A 20,667-nucleotide genomic window follows, 5' to 3' on the forward strand; every position below is an offset into this window, starting at 1 on the left:
GATGTTTTGAATTTATATTTGTATTAGATTGAGACAAAACATGAAATAAAGTTATATTGCAACGCAACATTATATGTTAATTACCAATATACTCATCAAATTTAAGCCCAAATCGAATCAAAATGGTAAAAGTTACTATATCAATAAACAGCACAATTAGTAACTAGAATACAAGCTAACCATACCATGCATTACTTTAATCCATGCCCTTTGCTTCCATTCCTCATTTAATTTGTCTTCCCCAACTAAAAACTACATCCTCTCTCTCTCTCTCTCTCTCTCACACACATGCATGCGTGCGCACTTTTTTGTATTGTTTATTTTCTGTTGACTTTTTAAATAATATATGTTTAGAAATTTTTATGGTCTCATTTTCTAGAGATTCTCTAAATCAATGAACTTTATAATAAATTTATAAATATAATATTGTTAGGTTTGATTTTTCAAGGTTGTTGGCCATAAGAAAAACAATATCTGGATTTTGACTTTTGAAAAGTACTTTAAAAATATGTTGTCTTATTGTTTAATTAGGTTTTAATAATACCGATTTGAAAATAAAACAAAAAATATATATACAAATATATATATATATATATATATATATATATATAGATGAATAAACATTTGAAAATTTTCTTTTATTTTAATTTTTGATACTTTTCTTCTTATAAGTAAAGAATAATGAGACGTAAAAATGATCCAATACATAGCATGAATCATTTGAAAAAATTCAAACTCGGATCCTTTAATTTTTAATTTTCTATGTTGGTCTTTTTATGAAGAGAAAATGATGTTGTAAGGTATAGGAATAAAAAGATATTTCAACTCGATCACAGATTGCATACTCATCTTCTTTCATCTTTAATTTTTGATACTAATCTTCTCGTGAGGAAAGAATGATGAAATGTAAAAATGATCATGGGTCCACCTCACAGAGCATGATTCATTTGAAAATGTGTAGACTCAGCTCCTTACGAGAAAATGATAATGTAAGGCATAGAAACAAAAAATATATTTCTACTCATTCATAGATTAAAAACTTATATGATCACCTGACCGCATTACATAACATGATTTATTTGAAAGAGTGAAGACTCAACCCCTTTCATTTTTAATTTTCTATGTTCGTCTTTTTATGAAAAAAAAATGATAATGTAAGATATAAAAACAAAAAGATATTTCAACTCAATCATAGATTGTACACTCATCTCCTCTATCCTTTACTTTTGATATTCATCTTCTTGTGAGCTAAGACTATTTCATCCTACATTATCATATTTTTAACCTAAAGAATAGCAAAAATTTAGGTTAAAGGCGATCACAATTGCTCAATAAAGAGATTTTTCCTCCTGAAGCCTTCAATCTTTTAAAAGTCCTTTCATCCCTTTTTTTTCTTTAAAAAATGGTAATAGGAGTAATGAGAGTAATTTATGCTCAAGAAGATATAAATCAAAAAAATATACTTAAACAACACGAACTCTGTTATCACATGCCCATATTATATAGCACAACTGATGGATCGTAGGAACGCTGAAACAAAAGCAAAACCAAAAAAGAAAAAGCTACTCGTACCCAATTTGAGTTTGAACTTTAAACCCTTGACCTACTAAAGACAAATTTTAAACCGTCGCAGTAATAGTTATACATGTTGAGAAACTACAGTTCCATGGCCTAAAACGAATTTGTTTGGAGAGAAGGAAAACAAAATGGATAAATTATAACTACTCCCTCTTTGGCAAAGGCTCTAAAAACCACTTTAGCACCATCATAATTTTTTATTTTTTATTTTTGGGAGAAAGCTGCCAAAGCTACTTCAAAGAATGAACTGCGCTGATAGATTCAATGTGATGACCTTTCCAATGAGTAGGCTACTATATGAGAATTCAATTCATCCATACAATTGTCAAAAAGCAGTGTGGTCAAAGCTTTAATAAATAACTACTATTTAAGAATTCAATTTCAACTATACAATTGTGAACAATCAGTGGTCAAAAAGCTTTAATAAGTAAGGATAGGGAGGCATGCGCCATTACAAATTCATTATCCTCATTGACAACAGAAAAGATATTTGGGTCAATTCAAAACAACGAAAAGGATTTGAGTTTATCTTCAAAAATATTTGGTACTAATATTAAATAACTAGCAGTCAACATACAACTCAAACTAGTTCAAGAACATAATTTCATGTTTAGGGGACATCAAAAGGGGTGAAGGTACCATCTAATTTCCTGCCTTCCTCCCACCTCCCAAACTAAAGTCAACCATTTACACCTCTCAATCGAGCAATGAGTTCATCCTGCACGCAAATATGAGGGGAAGGAATGAGAAAGAAACTTCCATGAATCGCATATGAGATGCAGTTGGAAGACTCTGTGAAGCTCCAGTGAACCATTACAGGAACCACTAACTACATTTTTGGTGTGTAGAATTGGAATGGAGTCGGACAGAATTAAATTGAATTTATCAATTGATTTCATCATATGTCTCTCTATGCAAATTTTCAATCCATTCTATTCCTAATCCATTTCATTCTGCAAACCAAACATGACATAAGAATATCATCAAATGGGTCAAAGGGGAAGGAAACTAATCAATAAAAATTTTTTTTAAAAAAAAAAAGGTGTTTTAGTACTAGCCTTTTTTCCTCTGAGGGAAAGACCTCGCTCCTTTAGAAGGACACGGAGCCTCTCTACAGTCAAACTGCTGAAATCCCTATCTGATGTGCGAGTGCTTGCCCCATCTGCATTATCAAAAAGCTGTTAGAGAGATACAAAAATACACTGTAACATAGTTCTATAAAATTTGGATGCATAGAAAACACTCAATTAAACTGTTACAGCATGTCTTAAATTCCTTTCCAGAGCCTCTCAAATCTGGACCATTCTTTCCCAAGGAGCAAAACCCATCATGTTTCACTCACTTATGTTTGCTGCTACAGAGTTCCGGGGTGCCAGGAGGAGCCTCCAGGAGTATGAACACGACCCAAACAGACAATTTGATTTTTGTTTGCCGGTTTATACTTTATATACATACTCATCTGTTATGCTCCTAGGCTCTTCATCAACATGAGGTTGGGTGTATTTGGAGTAAGGATTCAACTGTTAGTGACTCTCACTGCACCTTCTGTTTAATTCATGAAAATTCTCTCCCACACTTCAAAGCAAAATGCATAAAATTTAGGTGTGTTGCATGTTGGTTCACCGTTTTTCTTGCTTCTCTTTTACCATTGTGTTTGATTTGGGATTTAATAACAAAAAGATAAGCCACATTTGTTGAAAAGGTTTAGGATGAAAAGAGTGGGCAGAATCACACACAAATCTAGATGCACAGAACATGCTTACATAGGCACATGCATATTAAGATGTAATGAAAGCGTAACCAGGGTACCATGTAATTCAAGGAAGTCAAAAAAAAATTCACAAAACAGCTGCAAGACAATGATCCAATAAAATATTTAAAATAGTTCAGGTAATTTTTTTTAGATGAAAAGAAATGTGGCCCATAAGACTAGTTCTGATCCTGTGCATGGGGAATAGAGGACAACAATGTCATAACAAGCACACTTGAAATGAGGATCTTCATATGGACGTGAGGTCATGCAAGAAGAGAGATGATTATGTAATGAAGTTATTTAAGGCAGGGGTTGTCACATATCGAGCACAAGTTAAAGAGGACAATTTGGATGGTTTTACCATCGAGATTAAGGCTTAGTCAAGTTTACTTGAATTGAGCTGTTTTTCCCAGCAAACTATAAGAACACTGCACTGACATAACATGAGCATATTCACAAAATCTCATTAAACCAATTTTCAGCTGCAAAGATATGGTACCATGACTGATCCGATCAGGATCTATTATGAACTGACCAGAAGGAATCAGATTGGATAAATTGCAAGTATATCATGAAACCTGAATAAAAATTCCAGGACACCCAACTACTAGCTCGTAAGATCAAAATATATAACGACACTGATGAGAATGGACAAGAGTTTTTTAGATAGCTACTATGCTGACAGGCATTTGCCCAAAAATCAGAACATATTCAAGGAAGACAGTTTCCTGAAAAATTGATTTTCTTCATCATGCACCTCTAACCAACCACTCACTCAAGAAAAACTCTCTGGCTTACCTTGAGAACTACTTTGAGCATTAGTCATAGCTCTCTTAGCTGAAGCCCTGCCATCCAACGATTTATCGGCAGCCCTGAAGGAATACAAGATAGGAGGCATAAATAACACTGTAAAAGAATACAACAAACAACATACATTTCTATCCCTCGAAATAAATGTACAACGCAATCTTAAAAATTTAGATAAAGCATGTCCCCAAAAATCATACTAGGATAGTTCAAACATCATTCAATTGATAATAGATGGCACAAATACCTTTTCTTTGCACCATCAGTTGTGGTTATAGCCTTTGCATCCTTCACACCTGACTCACCCTTTTTCTTCTTAAGAGTGAGAGCTCTAATCAGAATGTTCATTTTGTCTGTCTGTATTTGCTGGTCCCCTGGATAAACAGGGCAATGTCAGACGTTCCAATTTCACAATCAAAGGAATCCTCCAAACCAACTTCCACATGCTTGTGCTCCAATCGGCCAAAAATTAAAATGCTTAGTGGACCAACAGGAATAGCATATTTCATGCATGCATGCATGTGTGCATGCACATTGAATGCCTCAAAATTTTAAATCACAAGTAGAGTTTACAGTAAGCTAAAAATAAAAACTGAAGGCCAATATGTTCCAACACGGTCAGAGAAGTCAACAATATAAAGCTAAAGGGAGTACAAGCAGGGAAGTTGTTCATCATAAAATTAAATGAACCTTATTTACATGTAAACCAAAAAAACAAAAAATTACGGATGATAAAGAAAAGCATCAAAAGGTTACACATTCATCCAAAAGAAAAGTCTAAAACAAACCTTCACGATAACTTTTTAAAGATAAAAATTAATAATATATCCAAAAAAAACTGGGAAAAAGTGGATTTTAAATACCATTGATGTGATTTCTTCAAAAAAAATAGCTATAGTAAAATTTAATCTTAAAAAAAACAAACACATACACACTAAGTTGGAGTAATTTAAGAGTATGATCAACTCAGTAAATCTTTGAAGATCATTATGTATACCAAATAGACACAAAAGCAGTTTTAATGCTCTTTTTTCAATCAATTTTATTTTTAAAAATATTCACAATTAAAAATGAAAATACAAATATTTCTAAAAAATAATAAATATAAATCCACTTGGATATTTCCTTATGAGAAAATAAATCCCATTACTTTGGATTCTAATTTTTCAAAATCCAGAAACTACTTCATCAACCCAAAAAGAAGAGCTTTTCAATGAATTTTCAACAAAACAAAGAGTTGAAATCACATCTAGATTATAATTTTAATTTACTCAAAAATGGAAACATTTTTATCAGATTTTTCTATGCATCTACAAAGGTCCTGGCACCTGGGTAGACATCAGTAACAATCTATTTATTTTTTCAATCCCTGGAGAATTAAAATCATATGTTCCTTTTTTCTTTTTGGGGGGGGGGGGGGGGGGTAATGATAGCTTTTAGCTTTTTGAATACAAACATATTGAACTTTTAACGACCATTTTTTTCCCACAACTTGTATTTCAGCATATTTGGTGCATATCCTTTCGAAATTACAACATTCTGCTCTACATTCCAGTCTATCATTTATATTGAAATATTCCATGAAATATTTTCACTCTAAAAATACTGGAGACAAAATATGGAAAGCACAAACAGACCTGGAGGTGATGTTTCATGATCACATATGTAAATTCGCATTCCACCCTGCACCAGATTCTAAACATGTAAAGAAAAATCCTATTTGAAATAAGAATTCATGAGTAAAGAAAAATCCTATTTGAAATAAGAATTCATGAGAAATGATAAACCATATACATATATATTATTCTTTTACAGATGAACACACCCTAGCACAATGTACACAACACCTTGCTTTAGGGCTAGAACCAGAGATGAATATGTTTGTTGGGGATGTGGCTCATATTTTGAGTGGAACAAATGTACCAGAGAAAGCATCATGAAACAAGGGACCAAGAGAGAGATGCAGAGTGCAGTCTTGAGGGCAAACCATCGACGGTTTCAAGTAGTGTTGCAAGGGCAATTCTTCTCGGCTTCAAACCATCGACGGTATGGCCTAAACCGTCAACGGTTTCACTCGCAGACATTACAGATTTTTGAATTCGAGATCAATAGATTGGGCAAATCAGGGGGATTTCCTCTGGAGGATTGCTACATAAGTGTTTTAAATCAACTATAAGACTTCTACACGCATTAGATCATTATATAATCATCATTATGTAACCTTAGATGGGATTAGGCTTGTAAGCTTCATTGTTCATAATGAAAACAGTCGCTACTCCCGTGGACGTAGGCAAATTGCCGAACCACGTAAATTCTTGTGTTTTGATTATTGCTTTCATTGATTCTCATTGTTAAGTGATTGCTAGGTTCGTATAGTTCATCATCGAGTGCTTGCTTGCTTGTTCCATTGATTGTTCGTGAGAGTTTGTGTGAGGTCTTCCGCTACGCACATTCGGCACCGACAATTGGTTTCTGAGGGCTGATTGTTGAGAACAACAATTGGTATCAAACTCGGGTGATTGTTGGTGTGGCAAACAACAATTGGTATCAGAGCTATTGGTTCTCAATAGATGGGATTTCTTCTATAAGGTTCGAGGTTGGTAAGTTCAATGGAACGGGGAACTTTGGACTGTGGCAGAGGAGGGTGAAGGACTTGCTAGTGTAGCAAGGGATGGTGAAGGGTCTATACAAAAAGAAGCCAAAAAGCATGGACGACGCAAGTTGGAAGGATCTGGAAGCGAAAACTGTGTCCATTATCATGTTATGACTGGCCGATGACGTGTTGTATCACGTCATGGATGAGGAGTCGTCGGCAGCAATTTGGCTAAAACTGGAGCGCTGGTAAAAGTCCAAGTCATTGACGAACAAGTTGTATCTTAAGTAAAAGCTTTATTAGCTTAAGATGGCAAAGGGTTCAAACTTGACCCAGCACATCAACACATTTAATCAAATCATTAGTGATCTGGGGTGAGTTGATGTGAAGTTCAAGAAAGAGGACAAAGCGTTGATGCTGCTGAATTCCCCACCTACGTCACCTACATACGAGAATCTGGTTACGATGCAGACTTGGGGGAAAGAAATCCTAGAGTTGAAGGATATCACAAGTGCATTGCTGGGGTTCCATTAAAGGAAGAAGACTATCGATGAGGGTTCACATGATAAAGGGCTCGTGGCGAAAGGTAATCAGGATCATGGCAGAGGCAAGTCCTGGAGTGGATCGAGTGGTAATAAAACTCAGTCTAGGACGTTCACTGTTTTAAGTGCGGGAAACTAGGGCACATAAATCTGGAATATCCGGAGTGGAAGAAAGGGAAGGCAAAAGTTCAAGAGGGTTCGTTAAAATCTACGAATGTAGTGGAAGAATGGGATTCAAGGAGCGGTGATTGTGAGATGTTTTCTGCTTCATCATGTTCAAAACACCTCACGGGTTCTTGGATCCTAGACTTGAGATGTTCTTTTCACATGACACCCAACAAAACCTGATTCACCACTTACAGATTGGTGAGTCCTGGTTCCAATCTGATGGAAAACAATGCGGTCTACAAAGTTGTCGGAATGGAGGATATCAGGATCAAGATGTATGATGATGTGGTAAGGGCGTTGTGTGGGGTAAGGCATGTACTTGATCTACGGAAGAATGTGATATCATTGGGTACTTTGGATTGTAACGGGTATAGTTACAAGTCTGAAGATGAAATGATGATGGTGCATGACGGCATATCGATGGTGATGAAGGGATAAAGGATAGCAGGTAATCTCTTATACACTGCAGGGTAACACAATTGTAGGTGGAGCTGCAACTGAGAGTTTTGAGTCAGGTAATACCATTTTGTGTAACATAACTACACACAAAACAGTGGATATTCTTAACTACATTGTTGTGGATGTTTGGGGACCGGTGAAGGCAGCATCACTGGTTGGACATGGGTACTTCGTGAGGTTATCAGGAAAGGTCTGGAAGTATCTCATGTGGCGCAAGTTAGAGTTGTTAGCCAGGTGTAACTTGTGATTGAGGTGGAGTACCAGACCAAGAGAAAGTTCCTCAGGTCAGATATTGGTGTTGATTACGCTGGTGCGCAAGGAGTTTTGTGAGTAGGGCATGGTGTATGTAGGGCTTGCAAGGGACTTATTGGTGAAGTCAGCGAGTATGGCGTGTTTCTCGGTTCATCGATCGCCAAAGGTATCACTAGATGAGAGAGTTGCAGGAGAGACTTGGACAGTCTATGTGATAGACTTCGCTGATTTGAGAGTTTGGAGGTCTAGCCATGCACGTTTCAAGTGAGGTGGGATCTAGACTTGATGTGATGTCTAGACGGTGTATCTTTCTGGTATATAAAAAAGATGAGTTCAAGCTAAGTGATCCAATGGCAAACAGGGTGATGATTAGTGGAGACATGATTTTAGATATTAAAGTCATAAGACGGCGTACTCAGGTATATGAAGAGAAACGAGTGCCAAAAAGCTACAATAGCAGCAATGAGCATACTTTGCAGGTCGAGTTTGAGACTCAGGGCAGAAGTACAAGGAGTTTCAGCTCAGGAGACTTGCAGTATCATAGGATAAACTGGAGCACAAAGGAGATTGTCATGTAAGTGGAGTTACAGACTCAAAGCAAAGATGACATTGGTCATGATGCAAGGAGTTCAAGCTTGGGTGACCAGTAGAATCACAATGGGCTCAGAGGCACTATCAGGCCACCGCCCAGGTATAATCTGATGTCTTATGCAACCATTACTACTAGGAAGGATCCTACTACCTTTCAAGAGACCGTGCACGGCCAGGAGAAGGGTATGTGGATAGGTATCATGGTGGAGGAGATGAAGATACTGTATAAGAATCAGACGTGGGGGTTGGTGGAGCTCCCAGAGGGGGCGAGGAAGATAGGCTACAAGTGGGCAAGTATTTTATTGTTTTATCTGAGTGACATGTCGATTGCTGGGAAGGGTCGGACTGAGTTAAATCAGTAGGGGACTCTATTGAGAAAGGAAGTTGACATGAAGGTGTTGGATGTCGTCAAGAGTATTCTTGGATTTCACAAGGATAAAGTTACAGGAAGATTAGGATTATCTCAGAGTGACTTCGTGGTCATAGTTGTAGGGAGATTGGTGTTATCTCAGGACGGCTGTGGACAAAACTACATGGAGATTGTAGTTATCTCAGGATGGTTTTGGGGATCAGATGTTGGAGAGATTTAGCATGGTTAATGTTAAACTGATCACCGATACACCGTTGGTAAATCTAAGTAAACAGTCTACTGCTCAATACTTGAGGACGAACGGTGAAGTTCGAGTCATGTCAAAGGTTTCCTAAGCCAGTGCAGTTGGGTACTTCGGCGGGCAACAGAGGGTTACGTCAGTTGTGAGGTTCACAGATGGAGACTACACAAGGGAGTTGGATGACAGGAGGCCTGCAACGGGATAGGCCTAATTGTTGGAAGTCTAGGATACAGTCTCAGGGTGCGCTAGTTACAACTAGATCAGGGTTCTTAGCAGAGGCTGAGGCTGCCAAGGTGACTTTGTGGTTCAAAGGATCGTTCAATGAGTTGGGTGTTCAGCTAGGTGGAGTTCCTGTTACCACAGTCAAGTTCAAACATTTGCTTAGACTTAGTTTATATCTTCAAGTGTACGGGAGGCGGGTCCTAATCTACTGGCTTAGGTGGAGCAACGAGGGATTATGCTTTCGAGTTTCTCCTAGGTGGTGAATATTCGCCAAGGTGAAAATTGTTGGGAATGTGGTACATATTCTGAGTAGAACGCATGTACTGGAGAAAGTATCGTGAAGCAAGGGACTAAGAGATAGATACAGGGTGCAATCTTGAGGGCAAACCATTGACGATTTGGGGTAACTGTCGATGATTTCAAGCAGTACTACAAGGGCAATTCTTCTAGGCTTCAAACCGTCAACGGTTCGGCCTAAACCGTCAATGGTTTCACTCGCGGTTACGGATTTTCAAATCTGAGATTAGTAGATTGGACTAATCGGAGTGATTTCCTCTGGGGGATTGCTACAGAAGTGTTTTAGATCAGCTATAGGTCTTCTGTATGCATTAGATCATTATATAATCATTATTATGTAACCCTAGAAGGGATTAGGCTTGTAAGCTCCATTGTTCATAGTGAAAACAGCCGCTGCTCTCGTGGACGTAGGCAAATTGCCGAACCACATAAATTCTTCTATGTTGATTGTTGCTTTCATTGATTCTCATTGTTGAGTAATTACTAGTTCGTATAGTTCATCATTGAGTGCTAGCTTGCTTGTTCCATTAATTGTTCGTGATAAATTGTGTGAGGTCTTCCGCTGTGCACATTCGGCGCCGACAATTAGTTTTTGAGGGCTGATTGTTGAGAACAACAATTGGTATCAGCACCGACCTACATAAATATATTCATAAAATGACAATAACAGCTCCACCAACATAGTTTCCAACTAGAAATCCAAGAGAAACCCATGTTAAACTAGGTATAACTCCAAACCTTTTCAAATGCTCGTCAGTAGACCAACATCTAAATTATACTTCACCTTCCCATACCCAAACCCAACACTCACACCTCCCCCACCCCAAAAAAAAAATGCAAAGGGGACAAACATTTTCTTCCAACAAGGACCCCATTGAAAGAACACTTCTATTGGAACACCACTCCCTAGTATTCACACTATTTTTCAATGATAATGGCCATAATCTCCTTTTCAATGAAATGGTTACAACAAAACTATGTAAACAATATCCTCATTTCAAACCAGCTGAAGATATGCAAGTGTTTTTGTAAGTGAAACTCGAGAAGAAAATCAAAATTTAAACTTGTACTAGATGAAGAAATTCACTCTCCCAAGACTATTAATTACTAGAGGTGAGGTGAACTACTATGAAATATGAAATGAGATGGTGGTGGCAGTGAGATGAAATGAAAAACTCAACCATCTTCAGAAGCTTCTAATAGCGTAGATAGAGTAGAGTGGTGAAACCTTCCTTAGCTCTCCGGGTCCCTGTCCCTCTCTTGCTTCCTAAGCTAGTCTATCGTCTATTCGAGTCAGCCATATTACCTATAGGCAATGAATGTCGCACATCAATCATGACAATGTAGCGAAGCAAAGCAAGACAGAACTGAAGAAAGCTAGGGGTCAGGCTGACTTTCCAAGTAAGTATGGGATAGAAGACAAATCGACTGTACTCGCCCTTCTTAACATAGTGAGTTAACTTTTTTCCCCACCCTACTTTATCTTAAATTTACAAAGGATGTTAATGAAGAGAGTTAAACTTCAACTGAAAAATTAGTGCCTAAACTTCCACCAGAAGAAGATAAGCAGTCATGCTAGGCACAACTTGGCAGTGTTAAGATTTACAGTAATGTGTGAATTTGGTTGAGATAATTCATATATTTTTGGAGGATGTCGAACAACCTCTAGGGAGGATTGAAACATCTTGAAGGACCATATTGGAGCTAAAGACATAGAGAGTTTTGTTGTGCAGCAGGATGCTCTCTCAAAGCACATCAGTAGTTATCTCGGTAGCTGCACCCCCAGGAACCACCATCCGGATTGCACGTACTGATTCATGTGTCAACAGCATCCCAGATTGATGGAGGTCAAGATTCAAATCACCAAAAGTGGTGACCAAATTTGTTAACCATTTTCAAACAAAAAATCATAAGGAAATATTCAGAAATTTCAAAATCATATAAAAATATCTACAGCTGCTGTCAAGCCTGCCATGGGAACAGAGAAAGTGCTTCCTGTGGCTGCAAAGCCTGCAGAGAGAGAGAGAGAGAGAGAGAGAGGAAGGCTTCCCACTGCTGCAAAGCCTGCTACGAAGATAGGAAATAGGGCTTCCTGCTGCAATAATGGTAGATGGTCTTGTGGTGAGAGAGAGAGAGAGAGAGAGAGAGAGAGAGAGAGATGTTTGAGTAGAATTTTCAAAAAATACAGCCAGTACTTATGAATTTTTATTTTTTGCATATTAACTTGCTTATTAAAGGAGCCCAATGACTTAGCAAAAAATAAAAAACACCCTAATTTACCTTAAAAGAAATAAAATAATTTACTAATTAATGGCTGCATTTCATTTATAATTAATATAATTTAATTGAGTAAGAATAATAGTAATGTTTTTTATACTCATGAAAATAATAGTTTTTGTAAGGGTAGTATAAATATTTTTTTACATAAATAAGAAAATTATTGGTATTTTTTTTGTGTTTTACTATGTTGGTAACTGATATAAAAATAAAAGAACAATTTAATTTGGGGTTAGGCCATCCTCTAGTGGGAGAAATCCATCTAAGGTGTTGACCAATAAGAGACAAGAGTTTGAGCAATTAATTGGCACAGTATCTAACCAAGGAGAAGAAGAATAAAGGAAGTATACATATTGCGAACAAAATTTTGTTAACACTTGCGGAGTTGGGTCATCAACCACCTTTAATGAACCTCGCTCAAACCACCAACCAAATCTCTCTATGAAAACATAAGATCAGGATTAATCATGTATGACATTGCAAAGATCATAAAATGATCCAATAACTATGCAATTATCAGTTAATGCCAGGGGCATTTGAAGTTAATTGCAATTGGATGTATCTACAAATACTAAAAAAGTCCACACATTCTAGACAAAACAAATGGATGCACAAAATTAAAGTGTCATAAAGAGCAAAGTATTAAGTTCATCCACTGGGATGACCTACACCTTGAGACTCCTCTAAGTAGTTCACTTCAATAAGAACCAAGATGTACCCTCATGGCTTACCAATAAAAACTTGCCCCCGTGAGGTTCACAAGATAGGAGACCGTGGATTTTTTTAATAACAAGAGCAATAATGTAACAAAATTTTGGCTCATAAAACTTGATCTCATACTTTTGATTTAATTCCTGGATCTCATACTTTTGATTTAATCCATTTTGCCATAGGCTAGGGCTAAACTATGGCTCAGCCCCTTCAAGAAGCATCCACTGCTTTCATGACAAATCCTAAGGAAAACCAAATTGCCCAAGAGCTTGACCATCTAGGCCCTCGTTGGCTTTTGTTCCCTGACAGATAAAATGACTCCCATGCTCCTGATGAGGGAGGGTGGAGTCGATTGAGAAAAATTGGCAGGCTCTGTATAGAAACAAATATTGAAGGTGTCATGCACAATTACTAGCTTTCCTAATTCATTTCATTTTTATAGGGATATTCCAATCAATGTTTTAAAAGGCAAAGGCGTAAGGAGAGGCGTTTTAACCCTTAAGAGCCGAGGCTTAAGCCTTAATGTGTTGGGGCTTAAGCCTTAATGCATTGGGGCGTAAGCCTTTTGAGAATTTGTTTTTAACATAAAAAATATATATATAAATAAATTATACATATTTTAAAAATAAGGAAAAATTAAGAAAATCACAAATATAAGGTAAAAAAAAAAAATTATATACACTCTGCAATCTACTTGTTGGCCATTCAAAAAATGCTAACTAGAATACATGACATAAATCATGATGAGAGGTAGCTATACGGTTACAAAGTTCAAACTACTTTCATGATCTAAGATGCAAGTCACAATTATTTTGGGAAGGTAGAGGTTCAAGAATTTTATAAATCAACTCATATTATGACATTCCTTCTATACAAACATGTAGTTAAAAATTTTAACCAATTCTAGCTTGAGAATCACACATCCAAAATGCATAAGCCTCAACTATAAAGGTGTAAAAGGCGTGTCTTTTATAAAAATGCATAAGCCTCAGCATTTAATGCATTAGCTTTTTAAAATTTGGTATTTCACATTGAGCGTCAAGGCATTTTAGGCATGCCTTGCCTTGAGGCGAGCCTCAATTGGGCCTTTTAAAACACTGATATATCTCAAAAGTTCAATTTTTTGTAATCTTTTCTTGATTCCTTCCCTTAAACAGCATAAAGTTCATTTTTTTATTAACATTTCATAACTCATTTCCTTACTTTTCATTACATGAAATATGATTTTTTTTTTCAATTGTTAAAATTAAATGTATTTTACTATTTTGCTGTTGTTCATATATTCGGTAAGGATTCATATATTGATTCATATATCAATATATGCATGTCATTTTTAGAATTGATTTTGGAAATTTTGTACCAAATCTTACGACTCGATTCTTGATTCCCAGATTTCGGAATTTCGATTCACAATTCGAATCCTGCTTTGACAACTATGATTTTATATATTTTGGGTTTATTTTGTAATTATTTGTTAGTTGTAACATTGGGGGTATAAGTAGTTTGTTTATCTATTGTATTAGACAGTTATCAGATCTGAATTCAGAACTGCAGTTCAGTTTCCCTCTCTCTCTCTTGTGCAGCCCTCCGTCTCTTCTCCTTCTTCCTTCTTCCTCCTTTCTTCTTCTTCCTTCTCATTATTCTCCTCTTTCTATTTCTCCTTTTCTGCTCTCTTCTATTCTTCGTATGTCCTGCAGCAGTCTTTTTCTTTCCCCACCACCTGCTTTTTCTTCTCCTCAGGGGTATAAACAATTTGGTTCAGTTCAGCTTTGACCTAAAAACGAAGGCCAAATATTTGAGACCTCCAAAAACTGACAGTTTATCAAAATCCAAACCTATGGTTGAGATGGTTCAGTTAAGTTTTTGCCCCTTTTTTGAGATGCTAAAAAAATAATTTTTCCCTCCACACGTACAGCATTAATTAAGTTGGCAAGGCTTTAAAAGTAGCCTGTGCAATCAGTTCCATGCTTGGGCTTTAGCCCACTGTGATCCACAAGAAAGGGGGTGTGGGGTGATTTTTGTGGGAGTGAGAAGGGTCTTACTTTCTTCACACAGCCTATGTGGGGCAAAGGTGAATAAAGAAACCCTCTTCCAGCCCCAAGACTCCAAGCAGCACCAGCAGCCCACTATCTCTCCCTTGTCTAGTTGTCCCACATTGACAAAAAAAAAAAATCAATAGTCTCCACTCCTCGATAAAATTATCCATCTCTTCCCTTCACACCACTTATAATCTCTCAAATATTTTAATAAATTGCAGTGTTAAAATAGTAATAGTGAACATTCAACAGAATTTAAAAAATAAAAAAAATAAAAAAATAAAACTAAAACTAAGATGATAGAAAAATATTAACTCAAGAATATATTAATATAAATATTAAAAACACATACACATAGAAAGATACACGTATACATTTATAATTCGGTTTTTTTGGTTTGACTTTCTTGTAAAATTAAAGTAAAATGTCTGAAACCAAAAACCAAGTTTTTATAAAATTTAAAACTAAAACCAAAAATCCGAATAACCTAACCAAAATGTAAAATGGTTCCATTTTGGTCCAGTTCCCTTTTCCTGGTAAATTTTGTGTACTACTACTTCTTCCTCTCTACGTTTCTCTCCCTTAATCCTCTCCATTTCTTACTGCCTACATCATAATAATTTCATCTAAAACTAAATCTTAAATAGAGATATAAAACACAAATCCAAGTTGAAAAAAAAACATATATAAAACAATTCAATTAACAGCAGCAGCTCTAGCAACAACATCATGCATGATTAGTGGTTTTTGTATGCAGCCATGGATACAAAAGTGGTCAACTAACCAGTACTAAAATTTTTGGGCCTAACCACACAACATAGAATCTTAGTGTTAGACATATGTATTAAAAGATGGAACAAAAAGGATAAAATACACCAGTGTAAGAGAACTAGGCGGTGGAACCTGAAGGGAGAAAATATAATAAAATTTAAAGATAAAATGATCAAAGAAAGGGATTGGACTATAGAGGATGTGATAGATAAAAATACTCGTAGGAGTAGATTAGCTAGCTCTATTAAAGAAATAGCAAAAGAGATTTTAGGTGAATCAAGGGGAAGGTTCACTAAAAACAAAGAAAGTTTGTGATGGGATAAAGATGTCCAAAAGGCCATAAAAGCAACAAAAAAAAAAGGGGGGGGGGGGGGGGCATAAAACGTGGCAAAAATGTAGAAACATGGACAACTTTGAAAAATATAAAGAGGCGAGAAAAGATGCAAAAAAGGCCGTTAGTGAAACTAAACACAGATCATTTAATAGTTTGTATGATAGATTAGATACAAAAGAAAGAGAAAGAGATATATTTAAACTTGCTAAAGCTAGAGAAAGGACGAGTAAGGACTTAGGAGATGTAAAATATATAAAAAGTGAGGATGATATTGTCTTGGTTAAGGACAAAGACATAAAAGATAGATGGGAAAGTTACTTTAATAAGTTATTTAATGAATAGAAGGCTTAAAATTAAAATTGAAAAATGAAGAAATGACTTAAAATATGAGATTTATTCACAAAATTAGAATTAAAGAAGTTAAATTTGCACTAAAAAAAATGAAAAATGAAAAAGGTATAGGATTGGATAACAACCCAACTGAAGTTTGAAAATGCTTAGATGATAACGGAATTATATGGCTAACTAATTTATTTAACACAATTATAAAAACTAAGAAAATACCAGATGAATGGAGGAAAAACTCTTTAATACATATATACAAAAATAAAGGAATTCAAATTTGTAATAACTATTGTGGAATTAAACTTATGAGTCATACAATGAAAATGTGGGAAAAGATAGTTGAACAAAGATTAAGGCTAGAAACTAAGGTCTTAGAGAATCAATTTGATTTTATGTCTGAGAGATCTACCACAGAAGTTATATATCTCTTAGGAAGATCAATGGAAAAGTTTAGGGAAAAGTAGAGGGACTTGCATATGATATATATTGACTTAGAGAAAGCATATGATAGGGTACCTAGAAAAATTCAAATCGGTTTTAGAAAAAAAATGTGTATGTAGTAGGTATATTGATGTCATTAAGGATATGTGCAATGAAGTGATGACTAGTGTAAGGTCTATAGATGGAGAAATTAGAGAATTTCCAATCACCATAGGTGTACATCAAAGATTTGCTTTGAGCCCTTATCTTTTTACTTTAGTGATGGACCAACTAACTAAAAACATTCAAAATGAGGTGTCATGGTGTATGTTATTTGCAGATGATATTGTATTGATTAATGAAGCTAAGGGTGGAGTACAGGCTAAGTTAGAATTATGGAGAGAAGCTTTGGAATCTAGAGACTTTAGAATAAGTAGAAATAAGACAGAATATAAGAAATGTAATTTTAGTAATGGTCGGAAGAATATTAGAGACAGTTAAACTTGATGATGAAAAAATAAATAGCACTTGTAGATTTCGATACCTTAGATCTATTATGCAAGTTGAACGAGAAATTGAAGATGATGTGATGCATAAAGTTAAAGTAGGTTGGGTAAAATGGAAAAGTATTTCAAGTATGTTTTGTGATCATAGAATACCCTTAAAATTGAAAGAAAAGTTTATAGGACCGCCATAGTAGTTAGAGGCGTGAGGCGAGCCAAGGTGCAAAGGGTCTTTGAAGCCGAGGCGCAAAGGGTCTTTGAAGCCGAGACGCGAGGCGAAGGCGCGCGCCTCATGAAGGTGAGGCGCACAATTATTAAAATGGCATAAAATGTCTATTTGGGATAATTGATATAAGAACATATGAATATCTAGTAATATTAGAATTTAAAATGCCAAAAAATTCAATTACAAAATTGAAAATTTAGCCCAAAAGCATCAACAATTCAACATAGTTCAACATCAAAAGAAAAGAGTACAAATCAAAAAATAGTAGCTAAATTTCAATAAAAATAAATAAATATTATGTATTAATTATAATTTATAAACTCACATTAATTAAACTAAATATTACAAATTAAAAAATAGTAGCTAAATTTCAGTAAAAAGAATAAATATTATGTATTAGTTATAATTTATAAACTTGCATTAATTAAACTAAATATTTAATTAGTAATTACACATAACGAAGAAGAGGAAAAAGAGTAGCCAAATTTCAATAAAAAGAATAAATATTATGTATTAGTTATAATTTATAAACTTACATTAATTAAACTGAATATTACAGATTTAAAAACAGTAGGTAAATTTCAGTAAAAAAAATAAATATTATGTATTAGTTATAATTTATAAGCTTAGATTAATTAAAGAAAATATTTAATTTATAAGCTTACATATAAAGAAGAAGAAAAAGATAAGCAGCACGCAACAAGCAGGCAGCAGGAAGAAGAAGAAGACGAGAAGCAGAAGGCAGCAGGCAGCAGGAAGAAGAAGAAGTAGAAGAAGAAGAAGAACTCGCGAGGGCTCCTGCTGGTTGGAAACGAAGTCGCGAAGGGTTGTGCTTCTTCAAAATGTCGAAGACGAACTCACGATCCTGGTTCGAAGCTCGAAGACAAAGTAGCAAAGGCTTCCGGCTAGTTCAAAGGCTCGCAGACAAGCTCACGTTACTAGTTTGAAGGATCGCAGACAAGCTCACGTTGCTGGTTCGAAGGATCGCGAAGGCTCGTACTGGTTCAAATGTGCAAAACGAACTCACAAAGGGCTTCGAAGGGCCGAGAGGGGCTAGGGCCATGTTCGTTCGAGTCGAAAGAGGGCTACGGGTCTGGCTGTGGCTATTTCTCTACTTTAAATGACTAAAAAATCACAAGGCGCGACTCACGCGACTCACTGCGCTTGTCGCCCCAATGCGCCTCGTCTCGCCTAGCATCGCCTCTTGCAAGTAGCCTCGCCTCACCTGGTTTGAGGCGCAAGCCTCTTCGCTTCACTGCGCCTTGCGCCTAGGCGCGCCTCAGGCGTGCTTTTAACTACTATGAGGACCGCTATAAGACCAGCTATGTTATATGGATCAGAATGTTAGGCAATGAAAAAACAAAATATCCAAAATGTAAAAGTTGTCAAGATGAGAAATCTTAGATGGATGAGTGGTATAACACTGAAAGATAAATTCACGAATGAACATATTCACAATAAGTTAGGTGTAACTCCTATAGATGATAAAATAAAGGAGGGATGACTCAGATGATTTGGTCACCTACAATGTAGGCCACATAGTGCGTCAGTGAGGAAGAACGAGTTAGTTACTGTGGGGGATAATAGAAAGGGTAGGAATAGACATAAAATAACTTGAAATGAGATAGTGAATAAGGATTTAATAGTCCTAAATTTTTCAAAAGAAATTGTCCATGATCGCATAAATTGGCGAAAAAAGATTCATATAATTAACCCCACCTAGTGGGACTTAAGGCTTGGTTTTATTGTTGTTATTTTTGTTGTTGTTGTTCAATACCATATTTAGTGCAACTTTACAAACAGACATAAAGATAAAGCAAATGCAAAGTATATTATCAGATGCTCTAAATACTCTAATTATCTTTAAAACTCAACAACAAACAAAATCCTTAAAATGAACATAACCAACAAAAACAAATATATGTCCCTAACCACCACAGTATGTCCACAACCCCAAAACCAAAACTTTCTTGAATTTTACCAACATTTACAACCATTGGGGCAAAAAAGGGTAAATTTCATAAATGGTCATTCAAATTTGTAGTAGTTCCAATTTGGTCACGAAACTTCAATTTGCAATACATTATGCACTAAACTTCACACATTACTTCAACATTATCCAACTGCAATTGTCTTCTATTATAATTGACAGAATGCTCTCCAGTCTCCTAGCATCCAGTCGACCTGACTCAACTATCTTAGTCTATCACAATTCCTGATTTTTCTTAATATAACTATAATCTCTAACCCTCTTAGAGTTGGCAAAAAGAGTGATGATATGGTAAATAGGTGTGAGTGAGACACAAGAGCTTACTCACATGACTGATTAAGATGCCAAGATAGCATTTTGTGTTAGTAACAGCATATGGTGGTTGCGTGGATGATATTCAAACAATGTCAAATATGTTACAACTTACAAATCGAAGTATGGTAACCAAATTGAAACCATTGCTATAAATTCAATGGCTATCATGAAATTTAACGAAGCTAAGCCGTAAAGTCCTAAAGGGCACAAAAGAAACCACGAGAGCGGAGAGAGAGCAAAAAGAATCACAAGATTTGTGTAGGGTTCTAAAGTTGTTTCGTCGAGGTTCAGTAATATTACATGTAGCTCACTCTTAACACCCGCAAAATCTTCATAGCCCAGAAACCACAACTTCCTGTTTATTTCAAATATTTATATCTAAATTTGTTTGGTATGCAAGAGTGGAGTGAAATGGAATGGAATTCATCTTTGTAATTTTGCATATTCACCAAACAATTTTTCATTTCATTCCAATCCACTCTCATACCATTCCATTCCAATCTAGCATCCCAAATGTGTCACATTCAGGAAATAAAAATAGGGCCTAGAAATGTGTGTGTGTGTGTGTGTGTGTGTGAGAGAGAGAGAGAGAGAGAGAGAGAGAGAGAATCACCGGATTTGAAGAGAGGACAGTGGAGGAAAAGAGGCCGCGCGAGGGGAGGTTGGCGAGATACTTGGAGGCGCCGCCGAAATTCCGGTTCGGAGCAGAATACGAAGGAGAACGAGAAAGTGGAGAAGAAGAAGAAGAGGAACCTTCCATGGCGCTTTCAGGAAAGTGAAAACCCTCGCTCCGGGCAGGGAGAGGAGGGAAAGGGGAGAGTCAAAATCGTCTCGCGCTTCTGAAAACTACGCATCAATTACACGGC

General features: G+C 36.1%; 1 protein-coding gene across 2 annotated transcripts; it reads right to left on the minus strand.

The window, feature by feature from the left end:
- Positions 1–1,985: 1,985 nt before the first annotated feature.
- Positions 1,986–20,667, minus strand: LOC131160556 (uncharacterized). 2 transcript variants are annotated; one of them, XM_058116368.1, is made up of 6 exons: positions 20,415–20,667; positions 5,776–5,821; positions 4,386–4,512; positions 4,130–4,203; positions 2,637–2,740; positions 1,986–2,296 (listed from the first exon to the last, which is right to left on the minus strand). In XM_058116368.1, the coding sequence occupies exons 1-6, from the start codon at positions 20,559–20,561 to the stop codon at positions 2,258–2,260; spliced, it is 537 nt and encodes a 178-aa protein (XP_057972351.1). In that variant the 5' UTR covers positions 20,562–20,667; the 3' UTR covers positions 1,986–2,257. The 2 variants fall into 2 exon arrangements, with proteins under 2 accessions (XP_057972351.1, XP_057972352.1); XM_058116369.1 differs by having other exon boundaries at positions 1,986–2,531.

This window comes from Malania oleifera, chromosome 7 (genome assembly GCF_029873635.1).
Source record: "Malania oleifera isolate guangnan ecotype guangnan chromosome 7, ASM2987363v1, whole genome shotgun sequence".
Taxonomy (NCBI): Eukaryota; Viridiplantae; Streptophyta; class Magnoliopsida; order Santalales; family Ximeniaceae; genus Malania; species Malania oleifera.